We start from the raw sequence: 17601 nt of genomic DNA, 5'->3' as shown, positions 1-17601 counted from the left end.
TATATATATATATATATATATATATATATATATATATATATATATATATATATATATATATAAATATATGTAAACATCCAGTATTTATATTTGATTTTATTTCAGCTTTATTTCAATTATTGAAAATTATTTTGGATAGTTTAAGTTAACAGTAACAACACTTTGGTGCAGTGGTTGTGAAAGTAAATGTAAAAATGTAATCTTCATATTCTTTTATTATTCCTGATGAAAGCACACAGAAGACTGAGCTTAACATCTGTGAATGAGATTGGAGGATTGTGTAGGTGTTGTATATAGGAAACCTCTAGACTTGCTAATGGAGGGCAAACGCTCAGCCTCTTTTCTGACAGTTGCTGCCCTAATAAGATTGGGGATAAAGCTCCATCCCTGCTGCGGCCCATGCAAAATTAATGATGTTTTTCTTTCTTTTATACATTTTATTTTGGAATACAGTTTGGGAATTGTAGACGGAAAGTGCTTTGAGAAATGAAATCCAGAAAGAGAGAAGGAAAGTATATGTATGGAAGCAGAGCAAAACGGTCCTGTGTGTGTTTCTTTTGTGAATGGTAAATATATATGTATGTATATATTTAATTGGGGTTCATATCGTGATCATGCCGATGGCACATTAAAATGCTGTCTGTGTAGGCAGCTGATTAGTGTTTGGACCAGAGCCATTGTCTTCATAGAATTTCATTCAGATTGGTTGAGATTCAGCCCCGTTCTGCTGCCGTCTGTTGTGATGCATCCTCGCCGCTTCGATCCCACCCACCATAATTTGAAACGACGCATTCCATAAAGATTGAATTGATCGTATAAAAGAGCTGAGCAGACTAATCATGACCTGTTTAAGCCTCTAACTACCCCCTTCAGTTCGCGTGCGTCGCGTCCCGACCTCGTCTCTCTCGGCTTCCTCCGATGAGGCTTGTTGTCAGTTCACGCTGTCGATTGAAAGCGGCTAAATGTCTAATTGCGGTTCTTTGCCGGTTGTCTGTGCAGGACTGATGATTGCTGACAGACTCCATTTACAGCGTAATTGCTTCTCTCATGGTCTTCGGGCGATGTAATGTATTCCTGATGCTGGATACATTCTAATAATGTCATATTACCCACAATGCCCAGTCCCTCAGAGGGGTAGACAGAGTCCATCATGGCTCACACATCTGTAGTCTGTGAATGTGTGTCAGTGCGTATCTGCATGTGTGTAATCCAAATCTTCCCTTCAGAGTTAAATTTTTCCCTGTAGAGTTTCAGTCTTTACTCTGGTAAAAGCCCCACTGTGAGTGAAGACGGACTAGATTGCTCCGCTTCTCTCACAGGAGATTGGGTTTAGACTGTGATTGAAATGATTTTAAAGGAAACCTCACCCTAAAATTGATTTTTCTATTATGTTTCAGAATTTTGAAGCACTAATATAGGATTTTTAAAGACTCTTAAAGGGATAGTTCCTTTAAGGAGATCGGTAAAATAGTCCATGTGACATCAGGGGTTCAACCGTAATATTACAAAGCTACGAGAATACTTTTTGTACGCAAAAGAAACGAAAAAAACGATTCAACAATTTGTCTTCTCCGCGTCACCCTATAGCGCCATTTTGGAGAGTATCCACTGAACGCAAACAGCGTATGTTGTTCTGTGTCAGCTGCGCTACGCAGATACGTTTTCTACGTTGTTTGTGCTTTGATTTGAACAAAAACAACGTATCCGTTTGGTGCGGCTGACTCAGAACAACATACGCTGTTTGCATTCAGTGGATACTCTCCAAAATGGTGAGCTTCGTAATATTACGGTTGAACCCCTGATGTCACATGGATTATTTTACCGATCTCCTTGCTACGTTTCTGAGCCTTGATCGTGTTAGGATCTATGGGAGGGTCAGAGAGCTCTCGGATTCCATCAAAAATATCTTAATTTGTGTTCCGAAGATGAACGGAGGTCTTACAGGTTTAAAACGACATGAGGGCGAGTAATTAATGACCGAATTTTCATTTTTGGGTGAACTATCCCTTTAAAGTTGCAGTTCAAATGGTATGATAGCTTTGTGTGACAGATCAAAATTTAGGTTGATTCATTATAACATTTCTAAATGTTTAAGCCCATATTGGATATGTATGACACATATTACATATTTAATTGTGCATGCTCATTTCTTGTATTTTTTTCTTTTCATTTAATATGCCTTTCCCTTCATCTAAGGCTCACTTAAATGTAGTCTTTAAAATAAAATACAAATTTAATAACACTGTTAAATGTAATGTTTACCAAATCTCAAATATATATGCGAGTAAAAATATGTAAGTGTAAAATGAAATAAATGCTGCTATTTATTTATTTAGTTATTTATTCCTTGTTAAGAATCTCTTTCATGCCTTTAATTTTGTTTCATATTTTTTGTTCTTTTTTTTTGTACCTTGTTAAATACCGTACATTTTAAAAAAGTAATTACATTTTTATCTGTTTAGAGGTCACTATAAACTGTTGACTGGAATGGAACTGTGTGAAAATTCTTTTAAAGCTCCATACTGGTTTCGAATGACATTAGGGGAGAGTAAACAATGGCAGTTGTGCTATTGCGTGAACTAAGCTTTTAAGGTAGTAAAATGCCAAGCTTAAAACGTTCAAATCTTGTATGCTTAGAGGCCTTAAATTTCAGCATGGAGAACCGGTGATGAATAAGTCACATTCTTCACCCTCCTCCATTGTTTGCTTCTCTGGCATGTTGTTGTAAGTCTAATCTGTAGATTGTGGAACGGCTTGCGGGAACTGAATAAACAAATTCACCAAGTGTTGGTGTGTGAAAACATCCTTATCAGCTCAGACGCTCATTCATTACTGGCCACGCATAAACACTCATTTAGAGCCAATCCCTTGAGTGATTTCTGATAAATGCTTTCTGATCTGAGGCCGGTTTCTCCATGTTTGGAATCATTTAAAGAGTGTCGGATATGAACAGGAAGGTTCGACCCAGATCATCACACAGCTGTAATTGTCTTATCTCACGTTCGAATCTCATGGATTACACTCTTAAAAATAAAGGTGCTTCAAAAGGTTCTTCAAGCGATGCCATAGAAGAACCATTTTTGGTTCCACAAAGAACCATTCAATTAAAGTTTCTTTAAAGAACCATCTCTTTCTTACCTTTTTATAATCTGAAGAACCTTCTTTCGCCACAAAGAAGCTTTTGTGAAACAGAAAGGTTCTTCAGATGTTAAAGGTTCTTTATGGAACCATTTAGACAAAAAGGTTCTTCTATGGCATCGTGAAGCACCTTTATTTTTAAGAGTGTAGAGCCGGAATGCTGTTTAGTGCTTTACAGAAATCCAGCGGATCACGGAGGAATTCTTGGGATGAATGCGAATGGCTTTCTTCACTGACAAGAACACTTTTTGTCCTCGCTGATGTGGATGAACACTGAGCAGTTTTGTGTATTCCAGACGGGACGCGGTAAGATGGACGTTTGTGTTGACGACAGATATTCGACCTCTTCTCAACACAAACATCAGCCTGGAGTATTTGCAAGGGGAACATTGTAATATAAGTGTATTGTAAATCCAGTTAGGCGTCACACACAAACGCACCTTCAGCAGTTCCCTCTGAGGCGCCAATGCTGGATGAATGGGTGTAAATTTTCAACGAGCACTTCCTCTTTGTGCAGTACTCTGATTTATGTTTTTTTTTCCCAATAGTAATATCATGCATTCTACTTCGAAATCTCGCTCTCATGTTTATATTTACGACGTACAACATCCTGGAAGTGTTTGCATGTGTTTTAAACATTTATAGTACATTTATTACGTTTTTAATGGTTGATCAGCGTTAGCAAACAACAGTAAATTTAAACTGGCCTTTGAATGGAAGAATTCTGGGAAATGGAGGATAATAAATCCTAACATAAGAAACCTTCTGAAGTTAATGTTCAGCCAGATGTTCTCAAAGATAAAGTTTAAGAGAATAACACTTGATTGTATCTTTTTTCCCTGTATCCATCAGGGTTTAAAAAGTAAAATTTTAAATAAATCAGATGTTATCAAGCGTGTGGTTTTGTTTGGGACAATTATTACCAAATTAAATATTCATGGGTTGAATTTTGTGCTAATTTAAAGGAAGTTCACCCAAAAAAATTTATTGATTTTTTATTTTTTTATTTTTTTTACCCAATCTCTTTGCCATAAAATGACAAAACGGTAGTGACCCTTTAAATTAAATTTTTAATTTAATATATTAAAATAGATTTAATTGTTATAAAAAGTTAAAGTTTCATAAATGTTGTCATTTTTATTTGATCATTTTATTATATCTATATAGATTAGTAATAAACTATATTTCAGTTCAAGTTAAACTAAACATAAATATAACATTTTTATATTGAAATTTAAACATTGCCTGGGAAACTAAGTGAAAAAATATATTTAAAATGTATAGATTTTTATTTCAAATAACACTTTTTTTATGGTTTTAGTTTTAATTTTCAGTCTTCAGTTTTGAGTGAATAAACAATGTCAAAGTGCAAAAAAAGGGCTCAGTGCATTTTAAAATCTGCAAAGGAACATAATGTCAAAATAGGCTGAACTATTCCTTTAAAAACTAACTTTTTACCCATGATGGGTAAAAAAGCTTTGTTACCCTCCTCCAGTCTGGTGCATTAATGCTGTGCTAAAAGACCATTAACAAGGCTCTTTGTACTTATAGACTCATCTTCTTTTTAATTTCTTTTTTAATTATCCGGCCTTGGACGCCGCCGGCTCCTCAGGTCTCTCAGGGGCTCCCTGTAGCGTTCACGGTTGCAGCGTCATCTGACTTCTGTCATCTCATGCGTTAAACGAATCTCTCGTTGGGTTCGTGAACCTGGTTTTTCAGAGCGGCGCCTGCTGTCTCATCACAGACAAACAGTGGCTGGGGGTGCTAAATATAGCTGCCGCTGGAGTGACGCTCCTGTGATCAGGTGCTTTGTGTGCAAGCTCTGAAACATTCATGTTCATTGATTCTTATGAAGGTATTCGTTTTTGAAACTAATACTTCTTTTAATATTACATTTTTTAAGCTGGTAACAAAGTTCTCAAAAAGTTTAAGTTTAAAAGGACGTTTCTGTAATAGAAAGCCAGTGGTGTAGACTTTTGTTATGGTAAGAGCTACATGATTTTTAAAATGACATTTCAAATTTCATAATTGTCTAGTAGCAAACGGCTTCCATTAATTTGCATGCTAAAGTCTTCTAATGAATAATAATGTTCCTAGATTAAGTTGTTCATAAAAATGACATTGACAGAATGTTTCCAATGTTATCCTAAACTTCAAACATTCTAATAATGTTCAAACATTCTAAAAATGTATAAACCCGGATTTTAAACTTAAGTAGAGTGAATTTGTGAACATTTGTTCATAAAAACATTCATTCTGAAATGGTCAAATTCTTGTCAATTTCTAATAACATAAATGATTTTCAGAGCATTTTTAGCATTTCTTCAAGTACGTCATTAGAAATTCACATATTTGTGTTTATGCAACATTTATGCAATAATTTACACTACCGTTCAGAAGTTGGGGTTGGTAAGAATGCATTTAGAAAGCTGCATTTATTTGATCAAAATACAGTAAAAACAGTAATATTGTAAAATATTATTACAATTTAAAAGAACTGTTTTCTGTGTGGATATATAGTAAAATGTAAATTATTCCTGTGATCAAAGCTGAATTTTCAGCATCGTTACTCCAGTCTTCAGTAGGGCTGGGTATCGTTCAAAAATTTACGATACCGATACCTTGACTTCGATACCGGTTCCTGAACGATACTTTTTTCGATACCAATTTTATGAAATCAATTTTAACAAGATTACATTACATTATCTAAAAAAAAAAACTTAGATTTTTCAGCTTGTTGATGTCTATACAGACTCATCTCCTGAGCCACTGCACAAAGGAACAAAATGTAACCTACACAATAAATCAGTGCAACTAGTTTTAATAAAGCTCAAATAGTCTTCAGTTTACACATCTGTTAGGCTACATTTACACTAGTTAGTGTTCGTTTTAAAACGCATAGCTCAGACAGAATCATGATTTCTATTTATTTTCCACTGATTTACTGATGAGCATTAGCAGCTTCCAGCGCTGTCTGCTTGTGTTCTCTCTTCCATGATCGCTGCTCTGACTCAGAGGTAATAACATATTTAATTTCAGCTACATTACATGGCCAAAACACACATTAGAGGGCAATCGGAAGTTATTACAAACACTCAATAGTGGTTTAAAGTGAGTTTTGAGTAAAAGCGGAATATAAATCGTATTTTATTGCCTTATGTAGCATGATGATACAGTTTGCATGAATGGTCACATAACACGCGCTTTCGGTCGTGTAGTATGAACGGACATCTGCATATGATCGGAACTCCACGCAGCTCCCGCGCTACTCTCCATTGGAAATGAATGACTGAATGACCGGTCTGTCGCTTGTCATTTGTCGGAGATAGTGGAAAACCGGCTTGAAACGCAGTGGAAATGCCAGTATGACAAGGATCGATTTCATTTTAAAATATAAACGCACCAGTGAAAATGTAGCCTTACATCTAAGGGGGCTGGGATGCATTCACACTGCAACCTCACGTGTGCGCCACGTCTCTGAGTGTAACCGGTGTAAACTAGTAGGTGTGTTCGACTTGACGCGGGCCAACTGTGCAGACCGATCGGTGTATTACAGTACCACGAGAGCTAAAGAGAGCAGAATGCTCCATGCGCTTTCGAATCGCTCTCGCGGATGTCAAACACTGATCGATCTGCGTCGCACCACTTCTAGTCGAACTGGCTAGTGCTGCAGGCTTATTGGCTCACTGACACTGATGAGATTAACTCCTTAGATATCGAAATTTGGTACCGAACGACGAGACGTTTTTTGATACTCGATGGTATCGAAGCATTTCGGTCGGTGCTCGAACTCGATACCCAGCCCTAGTCCTCAGTGTCATGTGATCCTTCAGAAATCATTCTAACATGCTGATTTGCTGCTCAAGAAACATTTATTATTATTATTTTCAATGCTGAAAACAGATGTGCTACTTCATGTTTTTGTGGGAACCATGACGCATTTTAACTTTAAGGATTTTTTGATTAATAGAAAGTTCAAAAGAACAGCATTTATTTGAAATAGAAATAGTTTCTAACATATTTTTACTGCCACTTTTGATCAGTTTAATGTGTCTTTGCTGAATGAATGTATTCATTTCTTTTTATACTGACACCAAACGTTTGAATGGTAATGCATGCTATTTAAAATTGCTGCATTCATGTCTCAGTTGCTATTAGAATTCACACCAGTTTACACCAGAATTGGCTCAGCCGTTGTCATTGTCACTGTGAGCTGCAGTTTGACACTCGGGTGTGTTGGAAGAAACGTCTTGACGAGTGAGCGGGTGGATTTTGCTGGGTGAATGTGGGAAGGCATCGTTCCTGGCTGGTTTACTCTCCGTTCTTAGTCAAACTCAGTAATTGGTGATTTCTTTTCTTTCCCCTCTAGGGGTGTTTTTCTAATAAAGCGACGTGAGGTTTGGAGGTCTGATTATGTTCAGCGGGACCCTGTCGACTCTTCATCCTTCCTCTTTGCTTTCTCTCCTCTGTTGTGTGTGACTATTGATTTTTTTTCTTTCCATTCTCAGCTCATCTTAGATTAACTCTCCGTCTCTTCCTGCCTCCGAATCATTGGGGAGGAACTGGGAACAGTAGTTTGTTTTTCTCGAGAAACCTCCAGTGAAACACTCTGGGGAAGTTGTTTTCAGTGCAATCAAGCCATAAAGGAAAAGCCGCAGGAAATGAAATCCATACTGTATCCTGTTTTCGATTCCATCTCAATCCGGCATTACAGTGGCGTTCCTGAAAACGCTGAGAGCAAAAGTCGTTTTAACACATCCTCATCTCCTCGTGTCTCTTTCTCTGTGTTTTTTTTTCCAGCCGTGAGCGTTTTGCTGTGATTGGCGGGGGAAGCCTGCAGATCGTCAACCTGACCGAAGAGGATGCTGGGATATACGTCTGCCAGACGGACAGCGGCAACATGACCAGCGAGATCCAGGCAGAGCTCACGGTGCACGGTACATTTCACGAAAACATTCAATTCAGCACAAACAGACTCACGAAGCAGCACTAAACCTCCCGTATGTAATTATGAGCAACATTGTTCAGGCTTTTGAGACTCGCACGTGTCTAGACGGCATTTTTCTCTGCGGAGGAGGAACTTCAAAGCGTTGGTTTGTTTTTATTTATTTATTTTTTTCTGTATTATTTTCATCTCTTGGCATAGGATTTATTTTTTGGGAGAGTCAGTGGGAATTTACAGCTCCGTCTAATGTGGAGTTTTGCATGGAAACACTTTTAAAAGACTCTAGATATGAGTTAATGCATGCACAACTCAAACCCATAGCTATAATTTTGACTAAATGTGGCCACCTGACCACCCATAATTTCCTTTTTTACATGTGCACAGGTAAATGCACTAATAGCCCGACAGTGGTCATTCATTCAAAAAGTGCTGCAGAAGACGCAGAGGAAATTACTGGCCTTACAAAAAGTCTGTAAAATCATTATAACATAATTGTAGCATTAAGTTGAATGTGACAATTTACATATAATGGTTTTTGGTATTCTCATGTTTGATGAATGAGGCTGAATTTGTGTGCACTACTTTGTTTGAATGCCCTTTTTAACATTTTCACTTTGTAGCAAAGTATTCGCAAGGTTTCAAGTGCTACATTTCTGATATTTTTTCTGAAGTTTTGTCTCATTAAAAACTGTCAGGCTACTGAAAAATGTAGTTACTGTAAGTTAATTGTATGATTTCATGGTCTTAGATTAAAGGAATAGTTCACCCAAAAATTAAAATGCACAAAATGTCTTTACCCTCAGGCCATCCCAGATGTAGATGAGTTTATTTTTTATTAGAACAGATTTGGAGAAATGTAGCATTACATCACTTGCTCAAAAGTGGATCCTCTGCAGTGAATGGGTGCCGTCAGAATGAGTGTCCAAACAGCTGATAAAAACATCACAATAATCCACACCACTCCAGTCCAGCAATTAATGTCTTGTGAAGTGAAAAACTGTTTGCAAGAAACAAATCTAAACAGCTAAAATATGAGTCCTCTATTCATAGTATATCTTTATCCAGAAATTAGGAGAAAAATGTGTACATTTTAATGTGAAAGTACAAGACTTTTTCTCTGGCGGAAGTAATATAATGGATATAGGACTCATAATTTACCCGGAAACAATGGTTTGAGGATGTACTCAACAAGGCGTTTTTATATATGAAATAATCCTGTACATTCTTACAATGCAAACGTCCTAAGCATGCAAATGGTTATTTGTCTATTGTCTGGAATTTCCCCTGCTTATTAAAAAGTTGCGTTCATTTACATTACAGTAGCGAACATCAGATGAACATGACAAACATCAGACAGACAAAATCCTCAACATATGCATTACTAATGACAAAGTGCTCATTCTGAAATCTGAATAAACATTTGTGCTTTGTATAAATAAACTTTAATTCGCCTTGTACAGTTATTCACTTTTTATGTAATTTTGTTATAGTGTTTTTATTCATGCAGTAGGCTAACTGCAAATGTTTCAACAATGATTTCGTTAACAGCGTTCATTTTGAAGCAGGTAATGATTTAAACGTTGATTCAATTAATTATTAATTTGACATATACATAACAATTTACATGGAAACGGTAATGCTAGTAAAACGGCATATTTGCGCGATCTGCGAGTCTGAAATAGATGTTGCTCAATCGGGACATTAAAAATATACACATCATACGTTTTTCAGAGAAATAACGCTGACTACGTATTGTACGGACTTAAAGACATGAAGCTTTATTTCCAAGATGATGCATGGTAAGCTTTTCATTTCAATACAACATAGTAACAGAGGCTTGTATTGTATTATTCATTGTATATTCGAATCAATTTCTCATACTAATACCAGACATATCTTCATGGTTCATATTTCCTGCATAATTCCGTACATAAAGAAATATATTTTGTGTTGGATGTGCGCAGCAGACACACCCACCTTAAAGGGATAGTTCGCCCAAAAATGAACATTCTGTCATGAATTACTCACCCTCATGTTGTTTTAAACCTGCAAGAACTCAGCATAAAAATGAAGATATTTTTGATGAATTCCGAGAGCTTTCTGACCCTCCCATAGACGGCAAGGATCCTAACACGATCAAGGCTCAGAAACGTAGCAAGGACATCGTTAAAATAATCCATGTGACATCAAGGGTTCAACCGTAATTTTACGAAGCTACGAGAATACTTTTTGTGCGCAAAGAAAACAAAAATAACGACTTTATTCAACAATTCGTCTCCTCCACTATAGAGCCATTTTGGAGAGTATCCACTGAACATAAACAGCATAACGGCATACGTTGTTTACGTTCAGTTTTTAGTTTAGCTTCGTAAAATTACGGTTGAACCCCTGATGTCACATGGATTATTTTAACGATGTCCTTGCTACATTTCTGAACCTTGATCGTGTTAGGATTCTTGCTGAGAGCTCTCGGGAATTCATCAAAAATATCTTAATTTGTGTTCCGAAGATGAACGAAGGTCTTACGGATTTGGAACGCCATGAGGGTGAGTAATTAATGACAGAATTTTCATTTTTGGGTGAACTATACCTTTAACTATTTACCGTATTGACCCGAATATAAGACAATGTTTTTTTTCTTGGAAATGCATCTGAAAAAACGCGGTTGTCTTATATTCAGGGTCTAGACGTTGACATGTCAATAATACACCCACAACAATAGGTGGTGCCAAAATACGCATAAAACGAACATTGCAGATAACATTTGAAGTAAAAATTTATTTGCATACACAACACAAAAACTAATCCCATGTGACTGATACGCTTCAGATCGGGTGATTTTAGGTCAGTGTTTTGATCAATGATGATCTCTGCCGGTAGGGAATAGTAAGATGGCGGCTCGAACACTGGCTTCGCTGCCTGTCAGCAGTTTAGAACGCAATGAGCGATCCAGTCATTTATATAGATCAGTGGTTTGGACTCTCATTCTGACGGCACCCATTCACTGCAGAGGATCCATTGGTGAGCAAGTGAGATAATGCTACATTTCTCTAAATTTTGCCATAAACCTGGCAAACTGATAAAAACTCATGTACACTGACTCATGGAAGTTGCAAAATGCCTCTCAGTCAGATTGGAGCTTGCCGTTTTGGGGATTTTTGTGTGCAGTATGTGGTCGTGCCGCCTGAAGCCCAGACTACCTTTGATCTGACTCTTGAAATTGAGCCATATCATAATTGGATTTTCTAATTAGATTAATTTTTTCTTGTGAGACATGCATGCTAGCGGTGATGCAAGAGATTTCAGTGCAGTATAACATCAAGAGTAAAGGAAGATAAAGCCGACAGCGGTGGGCCGTGTGTTCATGATCTCTTCACCGTCCTGATCCGAGCTGTTGTTTTCACTCCCTCCTGCTGCGTTCGGCCCATCCAGATGCATTCTGATGTTTTTTTCCATTAGCTTTTTCGCCTCTTTTAACAGGTACTGACGCACGTATAGATGGGTTTGTTACTGAGCTCAGGAAGTTGAATCTCCCGTGGGGAGTCAGGAAATCTGATTTCGCTTCTGATGGGTAAAAATAACCTGCTTTGTGTCAGACGGTAGCACAAACACACCTAGCGTGGAGGACGTTTAGGTGTGTAAAGCTGCATGTTTTGAAAAACACGTACGCATGTGCATGTTTGAATGTTTTTATAGTTCCTGTACATCTGTGCAACCGCATTAACGACCTACTAAAGGAATATTCCAGGATAGCAATGCATTAAACTCTAAAGGCAGGAAAATGTGTTATATGAGTCTTTTCTAGGTGAGTAAACTTCCAGTTTTCTGTGGTATTCGACAGCATGTCACAGATGCAGTGCGTAGATCTTAACTTCTATTGAGACGAACTCACTCCATTCATATTTTTAGCTCTCTTTCATGCCTGTTTGTGCTATTTTCATTGATGTGATTAATTTATGATGTGCTTTCAATGCCAATTAGTTTTTTCCTCTTCCAAGAGAGAGATTTCTTGCATTTTATCCGTGTCATTATCTGTGCTTCTCTTGCAAGACTTTGAATGCATAAATAACTCTGTGGTGTTTTTAAGAGGTTCTCTGGGAGATAAGAGCCACGCTAGAGTTATAGTGACCGTTTCATCATACTGTGTCTCTGCTGTGAAACGCAGAGATGGGTTATTAAACACTGGCATTTTAATCTCTTAATATCTGCATGTGAAGTGACTCATAACTCTTGTGCTGCAGATATTTTGGAAGTTCACATGCTGGGATTTTACCCGGATTCCCTCTCAGATTAGCAGGATTGTAAAAAGCCGTGTAAAACGCTGTTAATACTGGCTTGGGTTTTGCTTTAAAAGTTACTCTTAAAATGAAAGGATGTGTTCTGACAATCTGTAATCGTATTACTTTCACATCCACTTGCTTCAGTAGTCTTGTATAAATGTAAGTATGCTTACTTTTGAATTGTTTTATACTTTACTGTCTTCCAATTAAATACAAATACATTCTATCATTGCCACATTTATTTAAAGTGTTTTTTTTAATCACCATATATATTAATAAACTTAAAAAATAAAGGAATATATATGTACATATACATAAATTATATGTTCTGTTATTTTTATCATATTTTATTTTAATTGATAAACTTATTTCAAAATGATTCATTATAAATTTGAAATTGTAAAATTATAAATGTCTTTTACTCTCATTTTGATCAATTCCATGCATCTTTTACAAAAATAAGACAATATATACAATAATTGTATGTGACCCTGGACCGCAAAACCAGTCATAAGTGTAAATTTCTCGAAATTGAGATTATACATCATCTGAAAGCTGAATAAATAAGCTTTCTATTGATGTATGGTTTATTAGGATCGGACAATATTTGGCCGAGATACAACTATTTGAAAACCTGGAATCTGAGGGTGCAAAAAAATCTAAATATTGAGAAAATCATCTTTAAAGTTGTCCAAATGAAGTTCTTAGCGATGCATATTACTAATCAAAAATTACGTTTTGATATATTTACGGTAGGAAATTTGCAAAATATCTTCATGGAACATGATCTTTACTTAATATCCTAATGATTTTTGGCATAAAATAAAAATCGATGTCGGCGCCAATGGCCTCGTGGGCAGCGTGCCGACATATAGCGCCTTTGCGCTTCGGGCGTCCCGAGTTCGAGTCCCGGCTTGTGGACCTTTCCCAATCCCACCCCCCTCTCTCTCTCACCCACTTCGCTTCCTGTCGACCTACTGTCATATCTAAATAAAAGACATAACACGCCAAAAAAAAAAAAAAAACGAAAATTTTGAGCCATAAAATGTTTTTTTGGTTATTGCTAAAAATATACCCAAGCGACTTAAGACTGGTTTTGTGGTCCAGGGTCACATACATATATATAATGTAAGAAATGTAAGAAATCGATTCTTTTATGCAACATATGTGTAAATATATTATATTCAAATCTCAGAATTATGAAAATCAGAACAAAAAAGGTTGTGCATATTTAAGTGTATACTTCAGTTCTATATGTTTCAGTTTAGTGCTTGTGTCAATCCTGCACACTTCAGTCATCTGCAGTTGCTGAATTAAATATGGAGCATGAGGTCATGTGACAATGTAGCACGGTGGTCTCAAACTCAATTCCTGGAGGGCCACAGATGTGCAGAGTTTAGCTCCAACTCACACCTGCTCAGAAGTCTCTAGTAATCCTGAAGAGATTGATTAGCTGGATCAGGTGTGCTTGATTAGGCTTGGAGCTAAACTGTACAGAGCTGTGGCCCTCCAGGAATTGAGTTTGAGACCATCGATGTAGCATATTAATGTTATTGGTATACTTTTTCACATAGGCCTACTACTTGTTTTTGAAAGCATTAGATGGTATACAGTATGTGAGGCGCAGTAAACAAGTATTCCATTGAGAACACAGCCGGTGTGAAACCAGTCCTGCAGGAGTCTGAGGGTCAGAAGATCGAACTCAAGTTCATCCAAACAACAAAACCAAGTCTGAAAACAGCATAATTCACCAAGGCTGATGCTGGAGAGGAACAACAGTGTGATTTTGCGCTTTAGAGAATTGAGATCACACCACAAACAGTGACTGCCAGAGATTGTTAGCGTAGCAGAGTTCAAGGAAACAAATCTTCCTCTGTTTCTCCCCTCCAACTGACAGCAGATGGAGCGCTGTTGATTTTCTTTGTCTCTTGTTGATTTTGGAAGGTGAAGCTGGGCGTGAAAAATACAGAATCAGTCATCCTTGACGCACTTTTGCCAGCCGCTGATAAGAAAACCACCTCTGAATCTGAAACTCTTGTTATATTTAGCGACTCTGTATTCTTGTTCTCCACGTCCTCCATTACCTGCACAACTTACGAACATCAGGAGAGGATGCAAACTAGCTTGTTCCCTGATGGATGCGGTTGCTATAGGAACTGCGAAGGAGGTTTAGAGGAAACTCACTTTACCTGCCGCTACCTGTCCCACCACAGCCACGTCTGCCACACGAATCCCAGCGATGGGATGTTGCACTTTTATTGCGTAATGCACCCTGTGACCTCCTCTCTAGTTCATACCTGCATTTATTCATTTTCTTCTTCTAGTTCCTCCACGGTTCTTGACGAGACCCTCCAACACTTACGCCCAGGAGTCCATGGACATCATCTTTGAGTGTGACGTCACCGGCTCGCCGCCGCCCACCGTCAAATGGATGAAGGATGGAGACACGGTCATTCCCAGTGATTATTTCAGGATAGTGGTACGTTAGACCCCCTTGATGATACACGTTTATCCGTGATTATATACAGTAAACCATTTAAAACATTCTTTCCTCTTTTTAAATGTATTTGTTTTTTATTTACTGATTAATCTTTTTTTTTAAACAAAGTGTTCAGTGAAATAAAGTGCTTAAAATCTGGATGATATTTGATTGTTTTTGTTTTTTGACATTTTTGCAGCTGTGTAATCTTGTTACCAACCATTTTTAATCCTTTATTTTATTGTATGTTATTTTAAAAAAAAATCACTTTTACAGTTTTAAATCTGGATTATTGTAAAAATATGTTCTATTTTACTTGTGTTTTATTCTTTGCCATTTTTCAGTCCTGTTACTGACACTTTTACCTGTTAGTACAGTTAATACAGTTTAAAGTAATGATTTTTAGTAGGGATGCACCGAAATGAAAATTCTGGATGCACTTGGCCGTAAACCGAAACAGAAAATGTTTTGTAATGATTATTTATTATTTTATTAAATAATATAAAGTAATTTTGTAAGACTTTTTAAATTTAACTCAATTTTAATGATACTGAATTAAAAAAAAACACAAGCCAATAAAATAACCACACTTTTTCTGAAAGTAACACAATAAAACTGGACAGAATTTATATTAATATTGGTAACACTGTACAATAAGGTTCATTAGTTAACTACTTTAGTTAACGAACTAAGAATGAGCAATAGTTCCTCAGCATTTATTAGTCTTAGTTCATGTTAATTTCAACATTTACTAATGCATTATTAAAATCAACAGTTGTGCTTGTCAACAGTTAATGCACTCTGAATTAACATGAACTAACAGTGAATAACTATATTCTCATTAGCTAACATTAAGAAAGATTAATAAATACTGTAATAAATGTATTGTTAGTTAATACATTAACTTACATTAACTAATGGAACCTTATTGTAAAGTGTTACCTTAATATTAAATATCAATATATATTATATATTATATTATATATTTTTATTCACTTCTATGTAACAGAATCAGATATAAGTTGTTGTTGTTGTTGTTGTTTTTTGGACTAATTATCCAAATAATGTATAGTCTTACAAAGCTATTATTATCAGAGCATATGAGCAGAGCATAGCATCACTGAAGGTAGCATCATTTTACCAGCGTTGCCCAGTACAGCTGAACTAGCCTACACTATGTTACAGCACAGTAGCGCTACTGCAAACCGAAACAAGTATACTGCATAGAAATTTCCTGTCAATGCGTTATTTGAGCGAACTTTGCTTTTCCGGTGAGCATGAGCGGTACACGAGTGGAACGCGCATTCATAGATTGGAAAATTGAGAGGAGCGTCAAACCGCGCATTGATGAGGAGAGTGAAACCTGCACACTGAACACTGCTGGGCGCCATATATATTATTATTATATGTAGCCTATATTTTCGGCTCGCATTTCCGGCCGTTTTTCTCTTTTGGTGAAAATTCGGTGCATCCCTAATTTTTTGTTATTTTATTTTTTATTTTTGCAAATTTTCAGTCCTGTTACCAACACTTTTAACTGTATGAACACAGTTTAAAATCCTGATTTTAATTAGTTTTTTTGTTGTTGCTATTTTTCAGTCGTTACATGTTTAACTGTATGAATACAGTTTTAAGTAATGATTTTGATTGATTGATTTTTCAGTACTGTTACTTACACTTTTACCTGTATGAATACGGTTTAAAGTAATGATTTTGATTGATTGATTGATTTTTCAGTACTGTTACTTGCACTTTTACCTGTATGAATAAAGTTTAAAGCAATGATTTTTAGTTATTTCATATTTTATTTTTTGCAATTGTCAGTCCTGTTCCCAACACTTTTAACTGCATGAACAGTTTTAAATCCTGATTTTAATTAGTTTTTTTGTTGCTATTTTTCAGTCCTGTTACTGATGCATTTGACTGTATGAATGCAGTTTTAAGTAATGATTTTATTGATTGATCGATTGATGTTTTTCAGTCCTGTTACTTACACTTTTAACTGGTTGAATACAGTTTTAAGTAGTGATTTTTAGGCTACGTCCACACGGAGCCAGAGCTTTCACTAGCCAATCTTTTTTTCCCCTCGTCTCAAGAAATATCTGCGTCCACACGAAACGACAAGACCGACACAAAACAATGTAGTATACATGCCAGACCAGTATGTGGCATTGTAATTCTGCCAGATACACTAAAAACGGAGAAGACGACTTGGACTATGCATGCGCATAAACCTTGTGCGCGGTATAAAAACGAACATGGAACAATACATTTATTAATCTGTGTTAATGTTAGTTAATAAAAAGACAATCGTTCCGTGTTTGTTCATGTTTTTGTTGCTGTTATGTGACGTAGCGGTGTCTTGACTAGGGGCGAGACGTGGGCTGATGACGCCACCGTTTCAGAAAATATACGGATTCGATTGATTGATTGATTGATGTTTTTCAGTCCTGTTACGTACACTTTTACCTGTATGAATACAGTTTTAAGTAATGATTTTGATTGATTGATTGATTGATGTTTTTCAGTCCTGTTACTTACACTTTTAACTGTATGGATACAGTTTTAAATCCCATGACATCTAAAATGTTTTAAATCTCATGAATCTTTATCCAGCAAAATTGTCATATTTAGCTGTCTTGTTTTTTTCACAATAATAAGAGTGTTAGTGTTGTTAATTCTTACGCAATGCTCCGTTTTGTTGTTTGTGTCCTCACAGAAGCAGCATAACCTGCAGGTTTTGGGTTTAGTAAAATCTG

At 36.5% G+C, this 17601-nt stretch overlaps 1 protein-coding gene across 1 annotated transcript in view; it reads left to right on the top strand.

Moving 5' to 3' along the window:
* Positions 1 to 17601, top strand: part of neo1b (neogenin 1b) — a 151125-nt gene that overhangs the window by 81350 nt on the left and 52174 nt on the right. The window contains exons 5-7 of the mRNA XM_016230724.1: positions 7939 to 8075; positions 14688 to 14842; positions 17562 to 17595. Coding sequence (XP_016086210.1) covers positions 7939 to 8075; positions 14688 to 14842; positions 17562 to 17595 — 326 coding nt within the window. The remainder of the gene's footprint in view (positions 1 to 7938; positions 8076 to 14687; positions 14843 to 17561; positions 17596 to 17601) is intronic.

The sequence above is a fragment of the Sinocyclocheilus grahami genome, unplaced genomic scaffold (assembly GCF_001515645.1).
Source record: "Sinocyclocheilus grahami isolate Dianchi unplaced genomic scaffold, SAMN03320097.WGS_v1.1 scaffold376.1, whole genome shotgun sequence".
NCBI lineage: Eukaryota > Metazoa > Chordata > Actinopteri > Cypriniformes > Cyprinidae > Sinocyclocheilus > Sinocyclocheilus grahami.
Note: the sequence above shows the minus strand (reverse complement) of the source record. Positions and strands in the feature narration are given on the sequence as shown.